The sequence below is a fragment of the Lutra lutra genome, chromosome 1, assembly GCF_902655055.1.
Source record: "Lutra lutra chromosome 1, mLutLut1.2, whole genome shotgun sequence".
Taxonomy (NCBI): domain Eukaryota; kingdom Metazoa; phylum Chordata; class Mammalia; order Carnivora; family Mustelidae; genus Lutra; species Lutra lutra.
Window position 1 is genome coordinate 175910496 of NC_062278.1, and position 24338 is coordinate 175934833.

Sequence of the window (24338 nt, forward strand, 5' to 3'; positions counted from 1 at the left end):
GCAGGAGTTCTACAATCACAAACTGGTGACTATGGAGCTCTATGACAGACTATGAGGTCAGCCTCAAATAACAAAGTAGTTCTCACCAACTCTCTTTGATTTACGTCCTAAATAAGCTCACAAGATTTTTTCAGGAAAGTATCTGGCTGGTTTGTCAAGGTAGTAAAACAAAGGACTTTTTTTTCTCCTTTCAATAACTTTTTTCCCCTACTTTATAAAATACTAGAGAGAGTATAAAGGAGTAAAATGGATTTACAGAATAGCACAACACCCTAAGATTATGGTTAGCGTATGCAAAACAGGGTTTTTCAACCTCACCAATACTGACCTTTTATACTGGACAATTAGCTGTGGGGACTGTAGCAGCTTTATAACATCCCTGGTCTCTACCCACTAAGTACCAGCATCACACTTTCGTTATGACAACCAAGTGTCTCCAAACACTGCCAAATGTATCCTGGGGGAAAATCCTTCAGTGAGAACCAGTAGTGTATAAGTAAATGCTCTCTTAGGGACACAACTTAAAACTTAAAAAAAAAAGAATTCCTCCTAACACAGAGGGAGGGGAAGGATTTTTTTTTTTTTTTAAATAATAACTCTAAGTAACCCTAAGTGCTTGAAGAGTCTGTTCTCAAATTAACTAAATGCTCAAAATAGCAAGTCACTTATTCTACACATTTAATAGAGGACAGTTTGTGTCCATCAGCAAAGTATTAGGTTCAAGTTCCTTTTGGGTGCTCTTTAAAGGAAGCCCATGGGTGCCTGGCTGGTTGAGTGGGTAGAGCGTGTGACTCCTGATTTCAGGGTTATTCAGTTCACGCCCCACACTGGGTGTACCGCTACTTAAAAATAAATAAATAAATAAAAAAAATAAATAAATAAAAAATAAAAAAATAAAAAAAATAAATAAATAAAGGAAGCCCAGAATTAGCCAGAAAACTATCAACACTTTGAGCTTATCAGAACATGTCTGAGGAGGGGTGAGGAAGAGTTGATAGACTGGAACTGACTTGGAAAAAAGTTAACTATGATGAGAACCAATACATACTGAATGAAGGCTAAAGGGGAAAAAATAACAATACCTTCTTCTAAACATATGTGTTGGCACTACGTATTACATTCTACTCCAATACAAGATTTTGCTGGTTTTTTTTTTTAATTTTTTTATTGGAGGGGTGACTATGGTAGAATGGTCAGAGATACTGTATTTTTTACTTCGAAGTTAGAGGAAGGAGCCATGAGCCAAGAATGCAGGCAGTATCTAAAAGCTGGAAAAGACAAGGAAATGGAGGCTCTCCTAGAGTCTCCAAAAAGAACGCAACCTGTCATTTCAGTCCTTGATTTCTAGCTCCGTGAGAACTATGACAGGCTTCTAACCAAGAGTAGCAATAGAAAACTAATACACCCACATGACATCCACCATATGTCATGCTGCCGTGCACTTTCACATTCCCTCTCACAAAAGAATGTTTAAATCGCTGCCACTGTCACCATTTTGTAGATGAATAAAGACTGGAGATCAGGGAGGTTAAGTGCTGTATCCAAAACCAGTCAGAAAGTAACTTAGGACCAAGTGTTCTGGCCTAAGGCTGCCTGACTCCAAAGCCCATGCTGTTTGTTAAGCCAATTATGCGGCAATGATGGACAGCCTCATTTTTCTGTAGTGGCCCACAAAGCAATTTTTTTCACCAGTGACCACCAAACTGGGAGAGGTAAAGGTGCCATGAAAATCTCTAGGCTCCTATCCAACTGCTTCAAGGTACATGCATTAAACTCTCTCACTTTGGTTGAACCTGTCATGCCAGACAAGAACTGTGTGACTTAGCCTTAGTAGCTTTTTGTCATGAAGGTACACTTTACCTGTGAGGATATTCTACTGCACCGTTATAGGTCTTTTCACTCAAACAGCTAACAAACAGGTTGAATAGCCATTCATCTTGTCAAATGTTTCATCTTTCCTTTTTACCTTTTGATCCTTCTTACCCATTCCAATCCACTTCTATTAAATAACCTCTCACAAATCAGTTAAGAAACTAAGTTCAACCAGATACTTAAATTCTTTAAGGATCCTGTATTGGATTGAATACTGTTCCCCTAAAAATTCACTTACCTAGAACCTCAGAATTTATTCAAAAATTGTCTTTACAGATACATGAGATCATACTAAATGAAGGTAGGCCTTAATCCAATGGTATCTATCTTTATAAGAAGAGGAAATACACACACACAGACATGCACAGAGAAGAAGGCTATATGAAGCCAGAGGCAGAAAATGGAGGGACGCATCGATATGTCAAAGAATGTCAAAGGCAGCCAGCAACCACAAGCTAAGAAAAGGCAAGGAAGGACATTCCCCAACAGCCTTCATGGCCCTGCTGACACCTTGATTTTGGACACCTAACCACCTGAACTTGAGAAAATAAATTTCTGCTGTTTTAAAGCACCCAGTTTGTGGTACTTTGCTATGATAGTTCTAGGAAATTAATACAGACATTAAATACATAAAGAGTACTTTTGGCTTATATTTCCAACTGAGTACTAACATTACAGTAATATACTGGTTCAATAAATGAACAATTGTTTTAGTGCCTACAGACCAATTTTTATAGTCTTATTTCAAAAACATTTTGTTACAAAGCATAGCTGGATACTAGCTCTGCCAAAATTAATACAATAAATTGATAACACATAATGTTTAACGTCAAGTCCATTTCATTTACTTCTTTAAATAGCATAGAGCACATTCAGGATGTTGTATCTGCTGTCAAAAGATAGAATGTCTATTGCTTTTCCTTAGGTAAAAACAATAGTCCTCTATAAAAGAAGTCACTTAAACAGAACTGGGAATAATAAAGAGTAAGGAGCATTAAGACATCCCTTCCCGTGATATCCATTTCTTCCACAGTCATTTCTTACCTATATTATCCTTTTCTTTGCAAGAAATTGAATAGCAGCAAATTTCTCTATCCTGAATAGCAGACAGGTTCCTATAAGAAGCAGAATTAAGACAATAAGTCTGTACTTAAAATAACTATCGTACCTGTCATTCTTTGTTCAATTTTCTTATCTTTTTATACTGAAGAAATTATTTTACTACTATGAAAATTTTAGAAATTCACTCGTCTAGTAGGCCAAATTTACCATGTTTGCTTTGCCTAAAAACATGGCTATAATAACTACTAAATAACAGGAGGGCCTGGCTGGCTCAGAAGAGCATATGAATGACTCTTGATCTCAGGGTTTTAAGTTCAAGCTCCATGTTGTATGTAGAAATTACTTAAAAATATAATCTTTTAAAAATACTAATAATATAATGATGCTAAACAAAGTAGTAGGCAAAACAGTGTAATTTAGAACCCATTTCTTTTAAACACTATCATTCATTCTTAAAACATACATTTTTTCAATTAGCTGTTTCTCATCCAAGGCATTAGGAAGATCTCTCTTGTTTCCAAGTACTAGCACCTTTAAAAGAAAAGATATTAACAATAAACTTTATGTAAGAAAAGGTCACAGAAACATATGATAGTCTATCTGTAGACATTAAAATTGGAACGCTACCACATGCCATAATATTGAGGCATATTTGTTTAACTGGTGGCCTATCTCATTTACTTAGTCATTCAAATTAGCATTCATTTCAACTTCTACTGCATCAATGCCCCTAATTCAATATATGGCTGCCAACTTCTACTAAAATGTTACAATTCTATGGTATGAATTCTGCAATTTCTACATAACTCTCTACCATAATGTGAATATGATCTTAACACAACCAAGAATGGGGGAACAATTTTTTAACCATTTTTGTTACCCATCAATCATACAAACACATAAATATCCTTAAAATTCCCGATCCATCCTACAGAATATTATGTATCAATATTCTAAGACAATGGTTAAGTCTGGAAATTAGGATAAATATAGCAGTCATAAGCTCTAGGAATAAATGGTATCATGTGGTTGCTAGATGTGCTTTGAAAAGAAAGGAAAACAGAGAGGCTTCCCAACCACCACTCTGTCTCAGATAAGTCCTTTCTGTCTTAGAGAAGACAAAGAATTTCAGTACATATAACATATTTGAGAATATCCATACTCTAAATCAGTGTTCTCTAAGAACATGTAATCTTTGACCCTTCTCAACAATATACATACCATGTCTACCTTACCATAACTATTTCTTTCACTTAATACACCCCATCCCCACCGTACTCCAAACACTTTGACCATTTCTACTTATAAGACCAAGATACTTACTCTGCACAAAGGACAAAGAGACAAGAACAAAGGCAGAGGGAGTCGGGGAAACTGGGAGCTCATAGGACAATGTTAAACCATAGCCTGTCTCCCCTTCCCCAACTTTCACCCCTCTCCATACTCTTATTTAGGCTAGACCTGACTGAATTTCTAAAAATAATATCATGGCCATTTGTGATCAGCTGTCAGTTTCGGGGTTACCTGGCATTTTGGCCCTCTTACTACATTTAAGAACTCTCCTGCTACCTTATGAATCTGCCTCCTGATAAAGCTACTTGCTTCTATGGATAATTTTTTCCCCCAGCTTTCCTCTCTGCTAGAGCATGGATGCATAATCTAGGATGAACCAAACCTTTCCATGCAGAGGCAGTGATGCAAGAAAGCGGGATAGAGAACCATTCTGATAGGGAAAGGGAAACAGCTAAATGACTTTCCAATCAGAACAATTGTGTCTAGTGTTCAGAAACTGCATGTGGTCAACAGACTTACTCTGTGGTGTGAGTTTGGGATGTGATTCTGGCAGCTGGTTAGCTTCCTTGTTCCAGCTTATTTCCTGAACCTGCTTATGTGTAGCCTTCTCAGAGACTCTGTGAGCTACCCAATATCCTTTCAATGAATTCCTTCCCACGTAAGTCAGCTTTTTACTGCTTGCAACTAAGAAGGTTTATGATGACCTTTAGGGAAGACTGATTTTTACTTCTGGTAGGTATAGAGAACTAAGTTTTTTTTTGTTTTTGTTTTTGTTTTTTAAGATTTTATTTATTTATCCGACAGGCAGAGATCACAAGCAGACAGAGAGGCAGGCAGAGAGAGAGAGGGAAGCAGGCTCCCCGCCGAGCAGAGAGCCCGACGCGGGACTCGATCCCAGGACCCTGAGATCACGACCTGAGCCGAAGGCAGCGGCCCACCCCACCGAGCCACCCAGGCGCCCCATAGAGAACTAAGTTTTAACACAGGAGGAAAAAGAATAGGCTTTAAAGTCAGATAGACACGGATTCGAAACCTGGTTGCACAACAGGTAATGTTGCCATGTAACCCTGAAGAACAACTGTTCTAAAGGAGGGATAACCACAAACTTCATTATGTTGTTAGGATTATCTGAGATAATGCACCTCAAGTATTTGACATTCATGAACTTGTAATGAGGCTAAAGCACATGGTCCTTTGCCAACATTCTTCAGCTCAACAAATGGCACCACCTTCCATCTAACTTCATGAACCAGAAACAACTAGGAATTATTCTATCTCCTCTTCCAATCCATTACGAAGTTGGGTAGACAGCATTCCTTAATATCCCTAAAATCTGTATCCTTCTCATCATCTTGTCTATTACCACCCTAACCCATGGTACTGTAATTTGCCAAGACAACTTCAACAGCTTCCCAAAACTGCCCTCCTTATAGTCCCCCTTGCCACTTTAACCCATTCTTAAAATGAAATCACAATGACTTAAGTAATAAATCTGACATTTAAAATACTACAACAGTGAATGCCTGGGTGGCTCGGTCGGCCGGTCGGTCGAGCAGTTGAGCATCTGATTCCTGATTTTTGGCTCAGGGTCATGGGGTCGGACACCCTCCCACCAGCTCTGTACTCAGGGCAGTCTACTTCTCCTTTCCCCTCTACTCCTCCCCCTCCCCCCACCCACATATGCTCTCTAATAAATTAAATCTTTAAAAAAAAAAAAAAGGAAAGAAAAAAGAAACACTTCAGAAAAAAGCTTTAAAACTAGCAACAGTTTCCCACATAGTCCAGCCCAGCCTCCCTTTAGTACCCTAGCTGCCACATGGCTCACCACACTCTCCCCACCCTCTCACTCTGCTTTTGCTCTAGGGAGACTGGCCCCTTCTCAATGCCTTGCTTCCTCCTACCAAAAGGCTTTGGCTACAACTCTCTTTTCCTCACATGTCTACATATCCTCACCATTCAGCTCAAGCATCACTTCCTCAGAGAATCCTTCTTTCTTCCCCCAATCTAGATCAAATATCCCCTCCAATTTATAACTCTCATGGCCCCTGGTACCTCTCCCTCATAGCACTTATCAGAGCACTTATCAGAGCTGTATTATTCAAGTGATTTCATGGCATCTACCTTTCCTACTAAACCATAAGCTCCATGATGACAGGAAGCATGCTTCTGTTCACTTCTATTCATCACTGTATCCCCAGGACTGAGCACTGCTCCTATTGTATATAGTTTAATAACTAGCTGGTTAAGAAATTAATAAAAAGCACAGTACCCAGTATATGGCTAATATTTAGTTAAAAAGTCTTTTAAGATCTTAAGACATTTAACATAATAATCATAATTTTAAAAATAACTCTTATAATCATATAAAATAACAAAAACTCCATACTTACTGGAATTCCTTGTAACTGTGGCTTATCTAGAAGATTATGTAGTTCATTTCGAGAGGCTTCTATCTTTTCACGATCAGCAGCATCTATCATATAACTTAAAAGAAAAAGCGACTTCAGTATCTCTAGTCTCCAAATTCTCTGATGGTCACAATTGGGGATGAAGATTTTTAATTTTCAAATTTACACTACTAAGGGGCACCTGGCTGGCTCAGTCAGAATAGCACGCAACTTTTGATCTTGGGATTGTGAGTTTGGGCCCCATACAGGGTGTAGAGATTACTTAAATAAATAAATAAACAAACTTACTTTAAAAAAAGATTTACATCACTGACACTGTTACTAATAAAGACCAGATAAAGAAAAGCTCAGTACTCAAAAATACTTTTAAACAGACTATATTTAGATGCTAATATATGACAGTAAAGCATTTATAACCCTTAGCTCTTAGCAGCATAAACAAAAAAAACACCTACAACTCTCATTTATGATTAAATCTGTTAAAGTTTCGTATTAATGGGATTACACTAATAAAGACTATTACTGCATGAAATAAAAATTGAGTCTTTGCAAGTATAAAAAACAAGTTTTTTCTCGGAAACCTAAATTGACCTTTTTAAGAAGCGCTTACACAATGGCATTGACTCCTCTGCAGTACCGTTCCCACATGCTTCGGAATCGGGGTTGTCCTCCTATGTCCCAAATCTTTAAATCAAGAGAGAATTTTTAATAAAGATATTTTAAGTAATACTTTGAAAGAAAAAGTAGCAGGAGAATAAAATCAGGCAGATACGCCCATTTCCACAATGTCAGAGCCAAATTACTCCTGAAAAACTTAAGCTGAAACAAGTTCTTAATCTAGAAGCTCTTGGGTCCACCTCTAAATTTGAAGTTCATATTTCATATGTTTACACGGGATCCAATAAGTTCTACTAAAGAAAATTTTGTGCAATACCTTCTTTGCTTGCTAACCAATAAAATTTCTGTATTGAAAATATATCTCTAAGAGAACACTTTCAGCATGTACCGAACCAGGCATCAACCACAATCTATTAAGATTTAATTGTTTGACTGGGTATGCATTAATGCCTAATCATTTATAAATTTACTGTATCTATATGAAAGCTACTACCCACAATAATTCCATAGTTATGCCTACTCTGTAGGTACTACTCTGAACACTGGGCTACCTAAACGTCTTAAGCCATGATATTTGTCTTCAAGAGGCTTCCACTTTAGGCTTCCACTTTAGGTACAGACACCTGAAATATGCATAAAAAAACCTATACATTAAAAATGAGAAGCTTCATTAGATGAGCTCCAGAAAGAATTTAGTAAGAAGCTTCTGTGAGCCATCGGAATTAGGTGAAAGGACTGTAAGGGCTCAGACAATTACAAGTAGACTCCCATGAACTACAGAACACACCCAAAAAAACTAAAATATAGCCCCTGGTAAACAATTCAACAGTCCAGGATTTAATTAAACCTGTCAAACTCATTCTCAAAACAAAATTATGTTTACCTAGTTAGCTTTCTTATTTCACAGTTTTTTTTTTCTTATTTCACAGTTTTAATTTCAGCGCTTAGTAGCAAAGAAAGAGAAAGCTGGGTTACCATATATGTACCACAAATATAATATTAAATTACCATTATAAATAATAAATTATCTTTCAATATAAAATACTGTCCATGAAATAATATAATACCAATACAAATGTAATTCCAAATACAGGATCTCAAACATGGGATTTTTATTTCCTAGGAACATCTACATGCCAAATATAATTCTGCCAAGCCATATGTTAAGTTTTTTTATGGCACTTAACATTTCAACTTACACATTCTGATATGAAAGAAAAAACCAACTGATTTACATTTGTTTGGAATGTACCCATTCATGAGTTAAGTACGAATAAGCATGTAAAAACAAAGGAACAGAAAAATCTGTAGCTGTGTATGCTGACAATTTAAATCAAGTATGGCAAGAAGGTCACGTACCTTTATTGTGACGTTACCTTTAGTTACTTTCCTCATGTTAAAGCCCACTGTGGGTATCATATCTTCACTGAACTGACCTGACTGAACAAAAGAAAACATCTGAAGTTAATCAACATTTATTAAGACATATAACATGGCATAAGCTTCAGGAATCAACAATGCTTCTATAACCATTTCAGTATATAACTGATTTTTTAGTGGTGGTTAACAAACTGTCTTAAGAAAACATTCTTTATACATATGCCTGGGTGGCTCAGTCAGTTAAGTGTCCAACTCTTGATTTCAGCTGAGGTGATGATCTCAGGGTTGTGAGATCAAGCCCCTCTTCAGTGGGCGTGGAGCCTGCTTAAAGATTCTCTCTCTCCCTCTCCCCTTGCTCCTACCCACTCTCCTTTAAAAAAACAAAAAAGAAAGAAAGAAAACATTCCTTTTAACCACAATTCTTGAAGAGATACATTATTTCATTCATACAAACGCATATTCCCTTTAAATAAAAAAGATACTTTTAAGAAGATTATAACTTCTTGCATATTTCCTTAAGTTTAAAAAAGAAATATTACATATTACAAATATAAATGAAAATTTATTCATTTCCCACCTATATCTAAGTGTTAACAAAGTAGGAAATCAGAAGTAAAACGTCAAAGTTCTCCATTTTTAGCACTTAAATTATTTTGACAATTTACAACTCACTTCTAACTAGTTTTTCCAAGTCTGTCTTTTAAACAAGGCTTATAAAATATTTTGTCATTGTATAGGTTTTCCTTTTATGTAATCAATTCTGTTCTCTTTTTGGCTTATGACCTTATCATAAGATTAAAATATTTTCTAATGGTATTTAAATGCCCTTTTAAAATTTAAAATGTCCATCCATCTGGAGAAAGTTCCTTTTTTCAATCATCTCACTCCTCATTTAAAAATCCACATTCCTAATTTGAAGTGATATGCCAAATGTCATACAGAGATACTTCTATATCTGAGTCAATACTTTTCCATTAGTCTGTTTATTCCTAAATTAGGATTAAATGAATTACTGCATCTTATACAATTTGATTCTATATAGAGGATCAAAAATTTGGAATGCTTTCAAAACTGTCTTGGTTCATCACTCACATTCCAAATAAACTTTAGAAATTCATATTTCAGTTAAAATATTGACTAGAAGTATATTAACTATTAATCTGAGGATTGCCCTATATCGATTCTTGATATTTAACCAGGATCAAGTTTCTCCATCCAGGCACATGGTTTGTTCACTTAAACATTCAAATCTTTTATATCCTTCACTATAAAGCATCATAATTCTCATAATAGCTTTCACATTTCTTGTTTTTTTAAAGATTTTATTTATTTATTTGAGAGAGAGAAAGAGAACACAAGTAGAAGGTATGGGAGAGAGGAGTGGGGGGCTAAGGAGAGAATCTCAAGAAGACTCCACACTGACCACAGAATCCAGTGCAGGGCTCAATCTCATCACCCTGAGATCATGACCTGAGCAGAAACCTCAGCCAGATCCCCAACCTGCTGAGTCATCCAGATGTCCCTCATATTCTTAATTTTGACTACAATTACAAACTACATCTAATGAATCACAGCTAATACTGACTTTATACTTTTACGTATTTATAAATTTTATTTACCAAATATTAATTTCTCAGTTGACCTGACTGACTCTTGCTTTTTAGGTAAACAGCCCAGGATTAGGAAATCTCTCAACAAAGGAATGGTTAAACAAACAGGACTATTTTCAAGGCCCTAACACTGGCTGATTGTTTGCTGTGACCTTATGCTAGCCACACATGATTCTAAAACTGTCTACAAGTCCTGAGCACAATGAATTCCAATTTTACAAATTAATTTCTTCTAAATAACTCCAAAGTTCTACATTCCCCAACCCCGCCGCATTCAGTGGAATTCAGGCTGATTTCAGAAAAAAGATGTTAACCACAATCACTATTTTCACTTGTATTAAACATTATCATTCTCAGAACTTTCAAATATGATTTATATGTGAAAATCTAGTCATGACATCAAAACTACATATATCAAAACTAGTAATGATACAAGAAAAATATAACCTGATTAAAAGGGAAGCAAAGGCAACAACCAAAGGCACTATCGATGAAAGCAACAATAAGGTGGACTTCCTTAAATTAAAAACTGCTATACGAACAAGATTCAGAAGAGTTACAGAGTTAGAAAAGAGGCACAGAGTAAGAGAAAATATTTCTAAAAATATACATCCAGTAAAGGACTATTATCCAAAATATACAAAGAACTCTTGAAACCTCAACAATATGAAAAAAAAAAAACCTAATTAAAAAATGAGGCACAGACCTCAACTGATACTTCACCCAAGAAGATACAGAGATGGCAAATAAGCATACGAAAAGATACTATACATTATATGTCATCAGGAAAATGTAAATTAAAATGAGATACCACTGGTACATTAGAGTAGCCAAAATCTGGTACACCAATAATACCAAATGCTGGTAAGGATGTGGAACAACAGCAATTCTCACTCATTACTGGTGGGAATGCAAAACGGTATAGCCACTATCAGAGACAGTTTGGTGGTTTCTTACGAAACCAAATATACTCTTACCATTCAATCCAGCAATCATGCTCCTTCATATTTATCCAAAGATGTTGAAAACTTAAGTCCACACAAAAAACTGAACATTAATGCTTATAGCATCTTTATGCGTAACTGCTAAAACTTGGAAGCAACCAAAACGTAAGTAAATACATAGACTGTCATATCAAGGAAATGGAATATTATTCAATACCAGAAAGAAATGAAGCTACCAAACCACAAAGATCCATGAAGGAATCTTAAAAATATATCTAAATGAAAGACTCAATCTGAAAGGACTACATACTCTGTGATTCCAACAAAATGACTGAAAACATGACTCCAGCAATAGTCTGACAAAGGCAAAACTAGGGAAACAGTTAAGAAAATCAGTGGTCAAGAGGACTTGAAGGGGCGGAGAGGAAATGGAACAGGCAGAGCACAGAGGAATTTTAGGCAGAAAAAAAAAATCTGTAAGATACCATAATGATGGATATATATCATTATACATTTGTCCAAACCTACAGAATGTACAACACAAAGAGGGAAAAAATAATGTAAACTATGGACTTTGGGTGATTATGATGTGCCAATATTACATGCATCGATTGTAACAAATGTATCTCTCTGGTGTGGGATGCTGATAATGGAGGAACCTGTGAATGTAGGGTCAGGAGGTATTTGGTAAACTTTATACCTTCCCCTCCTTGATTATGTTGTGAACCTAAAACTGCTCTTTTAAAAAGAGAGAGAGAGAGAGAGAGAGGCAGTCTCCCCAGTGAACAGGGAGCTGAATGTAAGGTTCGATCCCAGGACACTGGGATCATGACCTGAGCCGAAGGCAGCTGATTAACCAACTCAGCCACCCAGGTGCCCTGCTCTAAAAAAAAATCTTAACAATAACTTTTTTTAAAATGGGCAAAGGACTTGAAAAGACTTTTCTCCAAAGGAAATAAACAAATAGCTAATAAGAACATGAAAAGATGCTCAACATCACTAATCATTAGGGAAATGCTACAAAATCAAAACTACAAAAGATATTACCCTCATACCCATTAGGATGGCTATTATCAAAACCAAAACAAAACAAAAAAGCCAAAAATAATAAGTTATAGTGAAGATATGGAGAAATTGTAACCCTGGTGCACTGTTGCAGGAATGTCAAATGGTGCAGCTGCTAAGGAAAACAGTATAGAAGTTCCTGAAAAGGTTAAAAATAGAATTACCACATGACCCAGCAATTCTACATCCCATTATAAACCCAAAAGCACTGAAAACAAGACTCAAAGAGATACCTATATATCACGTTCACAGCAGCCTTATCCATAACAGCCAAAAGGTGGAAGACACCCAAAGGCAACTGGCAGATGAATGGATAAACAAGATGTGGTTTATTCCTGCAATGTAATACTATTCAGCCTTAAAAAAAAAAAAAAAAACTTACTTATGCTAAAACACAGATGAACCTTTTGAAGACCTTATACTCTAATAATATAAATAAGCCAGATACAAAAAAACAAATACTATATAATTCTACTCACATGAGAAACCTAAAATAAAATAGTTAAATTCATAAAGACAGAAATAGAATGGTGTTTGCCAAAGGCTAGGGATAAGGGGGAAATAGGGAATAACTGCTTAGTGGGTATGGAATCTGTTTGAAATGATTAGAAGTTCTAGGGGCGCCTGGGTAGCTGTCAGTTAAGCCTTCAACTTTTGGTTTTGGCTCAGGTCATGATCTCAGGTTTGTGGGATGCAGCACTGTGTCCAGCTCTGCACTATGCTTGCTGTAGAGTCTGCTTGAGATTCTCTCCCTCTCCCTCTGTTCATCCTCCTGCTCGCTCTCTTTCTAGATGAATGAATAAAATCTTTAAAAAAAAAAAAAGTTCTGGGGCGCCTGGGTGGCTCAGAGGGTTAAAGCCTCTGCCTTCGGCTCAGGTCATGATCCCAGGGTCCTGGGATCGAGCCCCACATCGGGCTCTTTCCTTGGTGGGGAGCCTGCTTCCTCCTCTCTCTCTCTCTGCCTGCCTCTCTGCCTACTTGTGATCTCTCTCTGTCCAATAAACAAATAAAATCTTTAAAAAAAAAAAGTTCTATGGATGTATGGTGGTGATGTACTTAATACTACTGAACTAATTGTACACTTAAGAACAGTTAATACGTGGAATACTAATCAGCCATCAAAAAAAAATCTTGCCATTTGCAGCAAAGTGGATGGAACTGGAGGGTGTTATGCTAAGTAGTCAGTCAATCAGAGAAAGACAATTATTGTATGATCTCGCTGATATGTGGAATTTAAGAAACAAAACAGCGGATCATGGAAGAAGAAAGGAAAAAATAAAACAAGTTGAAATCAGAGAGGAAGACAACCATGAGAGACTCTTAAGCACAGGAAACAAACCAACGACTGCCGGAAGGTAGAGGGGTGGGGGATGGGATAACTGGGTGATGGATATTAAGGAGGGCACATGATGTCTGAGCACTGGGTATTATATAAGACTGATGGGGGCGCCAGGGTGGTTCAGTGGGTTAAGCCTCTGCCTTTGGCTCAGGTCATGATCTCAGGGTCCTGGGATCGAGATCCGCATCGGGCTCTCTGCGCAGCAGGGAACCTGCTTCCCTCTCTCTCTGCCTTCCTCTCTGCCTACTTGTGAACTGTGTGTCAAATAAATAAATAAAATCTTAAAAAAAAAAAAAAAGACTGATCAATCACTGACCTCTACCCTGAAACCAATATTACAATATATGTTAACTGAATTTAAATAAAAATTAATTAATTAAAAAAAAGTTGGGGCACTGGGTGGCTCAGCTGGTTGGACATCTGCCTTCAGCTCTGGTCGTAATCCCAGGGTCCTGGTACTGAGTCCCGTGTTAAGCTCCCTGCTTGGCGGGGAGCCTGCTTCTCCCTCTCCCTGCTACTCTGCCTACTTACACTATCTCTCTGTCAAATAAATGAATGAAATCCTTAAAAATAAATAAATAAAAATTAAAAATTAAAGTTAAGATGTTAAATTTTACGTTTTGTGTACTCTAGCACAAATTTAAAGACTAACATGCTGTAAGAGGTGATTATTACTATCCTTTAGAGAACAGGAAATAAATTCCCAAAGTCACATAGCTCAATAGAGGCTGATTCTGTTTTTCTTAAAGATTTCCACTGTAGGGACACCTGGGTGGCTCAGGCAGTTAAGCCGCTGCCTTCGGCTCAGGTCATGATCCCAGGATCCTGGGATCCAGTCCTGCATCGGGCTCCTTGCTCGACAGGGAGCCTGCTTCTCTTTCTGCCTCTGCCTGCCTCTCTTGCCTGCTTGAGAGCTCGCTCTCTCTCTCTCTCTCTCTGACAAATAAATAAAATCTTAAAAAAAAAAAGATTTCCTCTGTAATTGTATTATTATAGTAAGTTTTAATTATTTCTGAAGTGAGGTCCATGTGAGATATGCCTTATTTGTTTGGTATCATTAGGAAATAGGTGTTTTACAAAATGGTTGCTAAGCTTTTTAAATGCCAAAACTTTTAAACTAGCTTCCACAAGAAGCTTTCTAAAATGCATTACAGGGGCGCCTGGGTGGCTCAGTGGGTTAAAGCCTCTGCCTTCGGCTCAGGTCATGATCCCAGGGTCCTGGGATCAGGCCCCATATCGGGCTCTCTGCTCAGTGGGGAGCCTGCTTCTCCCCACCTCTCTCTCTCTGCCTGCCTCTGCCTACCTGTGATCTCTGTCAAATAAATAAATAAAATCTTAAAATAAAATAAAATAAAATAAAATGCATTACATACTTAGGGCATCTGGGTGGCTCTCTCTTTCTCAAATAAATAAAACCATTAAAATAAATTTAAAAATAGTAAAATGCAATACATACTTAGCTAACTTCTCACACATAATTTATGGGACATAATTCAATGTGTTCTTGGTATTTCAAGTTACTTCATCAATTGTAAAACAAGAAAATAAAGAATTCTTAAGGGCCCTTCTGGCAATAAAATTTAATGATTATAAACATCAATTATAGTGCCATCCCATGATAAAATAAGTAGGGGCCTGCAGATCCTCAACTTAGATACTCCTTCATCTCCTTTACCGATACTTCTTACTGGTGGCAGAAGCTAACTATAACTTTCTCTAATTGTTACTAGTACTCATCTGCAATGGCTGAAAATTAGGTAATCAAGTCCTTGGGTGTGTGTGTGTGTGTGTGTGAAAATTTTATTTATTTATTTGATAGACAGAGATCACAAGTAGGCAGAAAGGCAGGCGGGGGGGGGGGGAAGCAGGCTCCCTACTGAGCAGAGAGCCAGATGCGGGGCTTGATCCCAGGACCCTGAGATCATGACCTTAGCCGAAGGCAGAGGCTTAACCCACTGAGCCACCCAGGCGCCCCAGTCCTTGGCTTTTTAATCCAAAAACATCTTGAGTACAGAAATACGTTTAATAAATATTTAACTGTGATGCATGGATTTTGTGGCGTAACTACTTTAGTCTACGGCCATACCACCCTGAACGCGCCCGATCTCGTCTGATCTCGGAAGCTAAGCAGGGTCAGGCCTGGTTAGTACTTGGATGGGAGATAAAATCATTTTTTAATGTCATAAAGTTGGTAACAAAAATAGTCACGTAAGAAAATATTCCCAATCTTGAAAAATACACATTTGGAAATAAAGGGCCATGGTACATAGAGCTTACCTATGTAAAGTGACACACAGAATACACAAATCATAAAGCAAATGAAGTAAATGTTAATAGTCTGATCTCAGTACAAAGGTTACACAATGTTCTTTGAAATGCTTTTATTCCTACAACTTTTTTGTAAATCTGAAATTATTTTCAAACAATACATTTTTAAAATGCCAGTTTTTAAATTGAGATAATCAAATATCACCATCTCCTACATTACAGCAATGACAACTGGAATTAGAAGATAAATCAGCCATGCCACTATTACCTATTTACTACAACAGTAAAACTCATGAATACACTCAATCATCAGGAATTCCAACAAGTTCAGGAACAAGTCGTTGGTAACCTTGTTCTATCCTTTAATATTCTAAAAGGACACTCATTTACAGATGTCTTCTAAGAGAAAAATCCATGTTTTATATTTCATAGTTTTGTATAAAATAAAATTCTCTGGGCTTTGAAACTGGCTTTTTAAAATCTACTCCAATGTTTCAATATTTATTTACAACCTGGGAAATGAATTAAGATACTGTGTTCTACATCTAGGCTTCTCTTAGTTTTTAGAACCAAACATATTTTCCTTTTCTTTCTAACCACTTCAGAATTACCACTGTGAAGACAAACATTATATCTGAGGCAATCTCTTTTTAAGGGGCTAGAAAAGATTATCATTCACTATAGTAGCACTTCAAGAATTAGGAATATAATGTTCCATTTTCTCCCAATTTTAGAACTCTGGACAATATCTTTAATAATTTCTCAAAAGACAACAATCTGTTCTCAGTTTTATGTGCAAATCTGGACTTACTTCCAACTACAGACGTAACTCATTCCCAAAGACAGTCAGTTTGAAAGCACAGGTTAAAAAATTTGTTGGCTCAGTTAGGCAACTGCCTTTGGCTCAGGTCATGATCTCCAGGTCCTGAAATCGAATCCCACATGGGGCTCCCTGCTTGACAGGAAGTCTGCTTCTCTCTCTTCCCCTCTACTCCTCCTGCCCGTTCTCTCTCTCACACACAAATAAATAAATAAATCTTTTAAAAAATTGTTTGGGCAATTCAATCTTATTAAGCAAAGAACTTCTCTCAAAATTCCAGTGGGCTTGTCTGTGGGTTGGTTTGCTCAGGAAAGAGAGAGTCTCTTTAGTACTTACCAAAGAGAATTAAGAAGCATCCTAAAAATTTTAAATTTCAGGTTCCTCAGGGACATAATCAAGTAAGGCCTCTTTTCTTCAAATGGCCCAAATTCTCAAAATGGGCCACTGTTCTAAATAAACTAACCTTAGAAATTATTTTTCTGAAGTAAATAATAACTTTCCACAAAATCCTAAAATTTCAAGATTATCCTTCAAAGAAATGATGCGACTTTCAACACTGACTCCAAAAAAACTTTTTTTTTTTTTAAAGATTTTATTTATTTACTTGACAGACAGAGATCACAAGCAGGCAGAGAGGCAGGCAGAGAGAGAGAGGAAGGGAAGCAGGCTCCCTGCTGAGCAGAGAGCCCGACGCGGGGCTCGATCCCAGGACCCTGGGCTCATGACCTGAGCCGAAGGCAGTGGCTTTAACCCACTGAGCCACCCAGGCGCCCCTCCAAAAAAACTTTTAACTTTTAATTCTTAGGCTCTTGCATAGACAGGCCCCCTGTGTAGATAGTGGTCTGGATGCCAATGTTTTTCATCTGCTCTGGCAATTCAGATCAACTGGCAGGGGTTTCCACCTGGGCTCAGTGAGGATGTGCTCTTCCATCTGTGTTATCTACACTGATGAGGGAAAAGTGGTTACAGCTCTCGGGCTTGGCATTTATGAACTCTGGCCTAGAGGTTCTGCAGTAGGCAAGGCAATTATAAAAGCCTGTTTCACACATGAACCAATCATCGCCAGCATCCATCAACAATGAATGTGTATTATACCGATTTACAAACACCTCTACTGTTCACCCTTTCCTCTATGGTCATAAACACACAAAGCTACTTTGCCTCCGCTTTTCTCATTCATTTATTTATTCATTCACTTATTCAAACAACAGATAGAAAAGAAACTAGGAAACAAATATAAAAATATCCCACGATAAACATATGTCAATTAAAACAAAGGAGATAATATGGGATGATTGGGTATCCAGGAAGACCTGTGTGAAGTAGTGACATTTAAGCATCCAAAGATAATTTATTTTTTTTTTGATCATTTAAAATCTACATGGGATAATAGGCCAGCTTCTGCAGATAACCTACCTGCTGTGCTTCTTGAGTATCAGTTAGGAAATCGAAATTTCAGTTCCAGCTATTACACTTTTGAATGCATATAGATACATACAACTTTGAACAAGACTTGCTCAGAATGCAAAGGTTCTACCTCCTCTCTCCTTATAGCTGCTTCTCCTAAGGGTGTATATATAGCTACTTCACTTCCTCCATTTCCTCAAGTGCCAACTACTCCCTTCTCTTCGCCTTTCTTCTTTCCTGAGTCTCAAAAGCTACTGTAGATAGTTTCTGCTGCCAAATAGCAGGCCTTTAATAACAAGGGCATTCCTTTCATCTCTGAGGCAAACAGACCCATAAGATGTAATATTTAATTCCTAACTGCTGTCCTGGTCCTCACAAACCACTCAAGCATTGCCTCTGTACCCACAGAGGCGCTCTTGATAGACTTCTCCACCAAGGAACAATACCTGAATCTAAGGGTCCAGAAAGGCAAGTCTCTAGGTTTTCCTGTTAAAATTGCCAGTATCTGGTTTGTTTTGTTTTGTCCTTTATTAATGTTGTTAAATTTATGGTAATTTGGCAAGCATTCAAGTTTGCCTTGGGAGGACTGGAGGTGAATAGCTTATTTACTGGTAGGTTTTTACATTGTTAGGATATATATATAACATCCCAAACAGTAGCAACATGGATTTTAAAATAGCTCTTTTTGGGTGGCAACAATAAAACTGAGAGGAAGACATGTTTTCTCTGACACTAGGGTTTGAAAACTAAATATAACGGAGAAAAATTCTCCAAATAAGAACTTTTTAAAAGCATAATGGCAAAGGGAACTCTCTAACTACTAATTAAATGCCTGTCATTCCATTTCAACTCATTTTAAACAACTAATTAATCCTTACTTCTTGCTAATACCAATAGGGCTACTTTGAGGCAATCTCCTTCACAAAGATAACTCTTGAGGATTCAAATGTTCTCAAAACCACAGTTTCAATTAGGAGTCTGAAAATTCTCATCTCTGCTAACCTCTATTCCTGAAAAAAATTCATTTCAAAAGGTCTCTAATGACTATTTCCTATGTTCAATATACCTTTTCATTAACAGTACTTTAATAATGGTTTTACTAAATCTATATCCAAAGAACTGCTGAAGGAAAACTCAACTTGCTTGTCTATAAAACAATTTGCTAGTGAACATCCCTAATCAAACACATAGACCACAATTCAGAGACATCACAATGCATTTTCACAAAGATACACAGACATCATAACAATGTAGTAATAATGTGAAGATGGACCAAAAGAAGTCAGTGCTACAGACCTTTAGCAAATATAGTTTTGCTAACTTGTCAAGTCACTAATATGCCTGGATGTATTTCCCATAAGCATCAAGGGTCCACCATAAATGTTGAATAAACATCTGTGTCTTCATATAAAAAAACTAATACTAATCTTCACATATGAGCTAAAGCAGAAAAAATTAGTATACTGTCACATTTTCAGGCCCTAATACTATTCTACTGATTGGTCCTTAGGCATTTCAACTACTTTTTTTTTTTTTTTAACTTTTCTCTCTTAAATACTTTTTCATAAAGAAAGTGATTTTCTATATTTAAAAGTTTCTTTACCTCCTTCTGGGAAAAATTGGGTATTTATGAAATAGAATGAGAAGGAGAACTCATGTGCCCTGTTCTGTGGGCATGTTTAGCTTTTTTTAAAAAGAAATTACAGAAAGTTTCCTTCAAATCCCAAAACAGGCTTCTATGACTAAATTAAAAGGGGGATTCCTAGAACTATCCAAATGCTATAAATCAACGCTGTATGTTAACAAAAGTCCTTTAGTCATTAAAAAAAAAACTGCTTATGGGAAAGGCTTCATCATATGCAACAAAATTTTAACCTGCAAACAGTATACTGAATTTCATACTCTTTAAAACAAAGTAACAGGCCAACCCTTTATCAAAATCTATTAAAGCCAGAATCAGAAGAAAAATTAAAATTTTAATGTAATTAATAAAGCCCATCCTACAGAAGTAAAATGGCTAGTAATCATTTCAGTACAGTTCAGTCGAGTTATTTTAAGAGGTCCCATTCATTTTCTCATATAACGGATGTCAAAACACAATGAAATAGAAGTACTGTTAGTCTGGTTGTTATGAAGAGACTCTGGAGACAGTTATACTAGGTTTTAACTCTCGTCTTACCACTTGCTTAGCTGTACATCCCCCTCACACATTCCTTAATTCTGCAATAACTCACTTTTCCCAAATATAAAATGGAGATAACAGTTTCTATCTCACAGAGCTGTTTAAAAATTCTATCAATTTTAAAAATTAAATCAATTAAAACACATACAGCATTTACAAAAATGCCTTCTTTAGAAACAGGTACAGGGAAAGCATTTAATATCTGATACCATCATCATTATAAAGAGACCATTAAATGTGATATAATGCTGAAAACCAATGCACAGGGTTCTGGGTAAGATTAGGTACGCACACTCTACCCTATCCACTGAATGTAACCAAAAACCCTGGACAAGGGCTCATGGGGCCTCAGTTGATTGGTGACTGCCTTTGGCTCAGGTCATGATCCTGGAGTCCTTCCTGGGACTGAGTCCCGCATCCCGCGCGCGCTCTGCTCAGCAGGGAGTCTGCTTCTCCCTCTGACCCTCCCTTTCTCATGCTCTCTCTCAAATAAAAAAATAAAATCTTAAAAAAAAAACCAAAACAATTAAAAAACAAAACAACAACAACAAAAAACCCTGGACAGCATGCACGCAGCAGCTGGGGCTCTAAAAAGTAAGTTGAAGCAGGCAGATTAGAAAAGGAAATCAGAACTCAAAGCACAAGCAATCTGGTGCTATTTCCTGGTTGTTTTCTTTCCTCCCAATCTCCCTGGCTGGATGAAAGGCAACCCAATTGCCAGAAATATATAGCAAGCATGAACAGAAAAGCCTCCAAAAGAAGCACCTTCTCCTTTGAGTCTGAGGAGTGTGTGTGTGTGTGTGTGTGTGTGTGTGTGTGTACTGGGGGGAAAGGGCAAGGGGACAATGGCAGGAGGAAAAGACAAGAGCGTAGGAAAAGTCCCCTGGTTTTTTTCCCCTTTCTCCTGCCATAGCCTCCAGGCAAAACCAAGCCTGCAAGCTATGAGCATCTATGGCACCTATAAGCAGGCAGGATCCTCTCTAACCGTAGTAACCCTGGTCCAAAAATGCTTGGTGGGGGTGGGAGGGCCATGGATAGAGAGAGGAATCTCTGTTGGTTATTTTTTTGTCTATTCTCTAGGCCTCTGAGATAGATTCAGTTGAGGGAAGGACACAGCAAAGGAGGGATAAAGCCCCAGGTTTGTAGACAGAGGATCAGCAAAGTGGGAAAAGGGCTGTGAGCGACAGTAGGGGGAAATCTGCAAAGGAATCATCTAGAGAAACAGACCCCACAAAGTTGTATGGGAATTCCTGGGCTCATCCCTAAACTGTGATATGTGGATCTGATCCTAAAGAATATATCAAAGGCCTTGAGAATTAAGCTACGAAGTAGATAACTTGCCAGATTTCTGGTTAACGCCCTACAAAGTATGTAGCCAAGAATGATCCAAACAGTACTACTGAGGTTCTGAAAACCAGAATGACATTAGAAACAAAGCCCACAGAAGAAGGCAGGCTGGATCTTTTGGCCTAAACCTAACTGGGTCAAACGCACACTAAAACAAAACAAGTCATTTTACACAGGATGTAAACAAAACTCAGAGGCCTGTAATATTCGAAGTGTCCAAAGTAACTGAACATATGAATAATCAAGAAAATTCAACAACTACCAAAGGAAAAAGTCACTGAATAGATGCCAACATCAAGATGACCCCAATGTTGGAAATATGAGACAAAGACTATCATCCTCATGCTCCAAGGATGAAATGAATATAATAGGAAGTTTCAGCAGGTAAACAAAAGCTGTAACATAGAACCAAATGAAAATCTTAGATCTAAAAAATACAATAACAAAACAAACCTCATCAGATGGGCTCAACAGAAGAATGGAGATGACAGAGGAAAAAGTCAATGAACCTGAAGATAAAGAAATAAGAATTATCCAACCGGAAAAAAAGGGAGAAAAAAAAATAGGAAAAAGAAAGAGCCAAGCCTGAAGGATCTGTAAGACAATTTAAAAAGGTCCATGGAGCGTCTGGGTGGCTCAGTGGGTTAAAGCTTCTGCCTCTGGCTCAGGTCACAATCCCAGGGTCCTGGGATCGAGCCCCGCATCGGGCTCTCTGCTTGGCCGGGAGCCTGCTTTCCCCTCTCTCTGCCTGCCTCTCTGCCTACTTGTGATCTGTCTGTCAAATGAATAAATAAATAAATAAAGCTTAAAAAAAAAAAAAGATTTAAAAAGGTCTAATATTCATGTCATTGAAATCCCAGAATAAGAGAAAGAGAATGAAATCACAAAATACCGGAAAAGTCAAAGCAATCTTGAGGAAAAAGGCTTTACACTCGCTGCCTTCAAATTCTAGTACAAAGTATAGTCAACCCAGTATGATATTGGCATAAAAAAGACCCACCAATCAATGAAACAGAAGAGCAATCAGAAATAAACCCATGCATATGTGGTCAATTAATTTATGATAAAGGACCCTAGAATGTACAATGGGGAAATGACAGTTTCTTCAATAAATGATGTTGGGGAAACTGCCACTATCTTACATCACATATAAAATTAACTCAAAATAAAGACTTGAACTAAGACCCATAACCATAAAACTCCTAGAAGAAAATATACAGGTGGTAAGCTCCTTGATACAGGTCTTGAGAATTTTTTTTGAATCTTGACACAAAATCAAAAATAAAAATTGAGAGTACATGAAACTAAAAAGCTGCTGCACAGCAGAGGAAACCAACATCAAAATGAAAAGACAACTTACTGAATGGAAGAAAATATTTGCAAATCATATATGCAATAAAGGGCTGGTATCCAAAATATGAAGAACTTATATAATAACAATCTACTTTTTTATTAAAAAGGCCAAAGACCTGAAAAGATATTTTTCCAAAGAAAATATACAGATGGCCATCAGAAACATGAAAAGGAGTTCAACATCACTAATCATCAGGGAAATGTAAAGCAAAACCAAGTGTAAATCAAAACCTCACAGTTGTTGGAATGGCTATTATCAAAAAGATAAGACATAATAAATGTGGGCAAAGATATGGAGAAAAGGGAACTCTTCCTTATTGATTGGAATGTAAATTGGTACTACTGGCCTCTATGGAAAACAGTACGGAAGTTCCTCAGAATTAAAGACAGAACTACTAAATGATCTAGCAATTCCACTTCTGGGTATACCTGAAGAAACTGAAAATACTAAAAATATACACATCCCACTTTCATTGTAACATTATTTACAATAGTCAAGGTAAGAGAACACCTAAGGGGCGCCTGGGTGGCTCTGTGGGTTAAGCCGCTGCCTTCGGCTCAGGTCATGATCTCAGTGTCCTGGGATGGAGCCCTGCATCGGGCTCTCTGCTCAGCAGGGAGCCTGCTTCCTCCTCTCTCTCTGCCTGCCTCTCTGCCTGCTTTTGATCTCTGTCAAATAAATAAATAAAATCTTTAAAAAAAAAAAAAAGAAAGAAAGAAAAGAAAAAGAAAAAAAAACACCTAAGTGACCAAAAATGGATGAATAAAAAAATGTGATCTATATGTATATTCATATCAGTTCACATGTATATTCATTCATATATGTATTATTCAACCAATAAAAAGTAATGAAACTGGGACACCTGGGTGGTTCAGTCAGTTAAGCTTCTGCCTTTGGCTCAGGTCATGATCTGGTCCTGGGATCCAGTCCTGCGTTGAGCTCTTTGCTGGGTGGGGAGCCTGCTTCTCCCTCTGCCTGCCACTCCCCTGCTTGTGTGCGCTGGCTCTCTCAGACAAATATATAAATAAAATTTTTAAAAGATAATAAAATCTTGCCATTTGTAACAATATGAATGGACCTCAACAGCATTACACTAAGTAAAATAAGTCAGAGAAAGACAACCATATGCTTTCACATGTGAAATCTAAAAACGAAACAGAACAAAAACACCAAGCTCATAGAGAAAACAGACTAGTGGTTCCAGAGGCAGGGGATTCGGTGGGAGGGTAGTTAAGAGAAATGGGTAAAGGGAGTCAAAAAGTACAAATTTTCAAGTTTTAAAATAAGCCATTGGATATAATTTGCTGCATGGTGACTATAACTAATAATACTGTATTTCATCAGTGAAAGCTAAGGGAGTAAACCTCAT

The 24338-nt window shown here is 37.3% G+C and overlaps 1 protein-coding gene across 1 annotated transcript in view; it reads right to left on the minus strand.

Annotated features, from left to right (window-relative positions):
• Positions 1 to 24338, minus strand: part of ARL8B (ADP ribosylation factor like GTPase 8B) — a 51728-nt gene that overhangs the window by 4504 nt on the left and 22886 nt on the right. Inside the window, 5 exon segments of the mRNA XM_047746196.1 lie at positions 2917 to 2987; positions 3398 to 3465; positions 6618 to 6711; positions 7246 to 7319; positions 8613 to 8693. Of these exon segments, the coding sequence (XP_047602152.1) occupies positions 2917 to 2987; positions 3398 to 3465; positions 6618 to 6711; positions 7246 to 7319; positions 8613 to 8693 (388 nt within the window).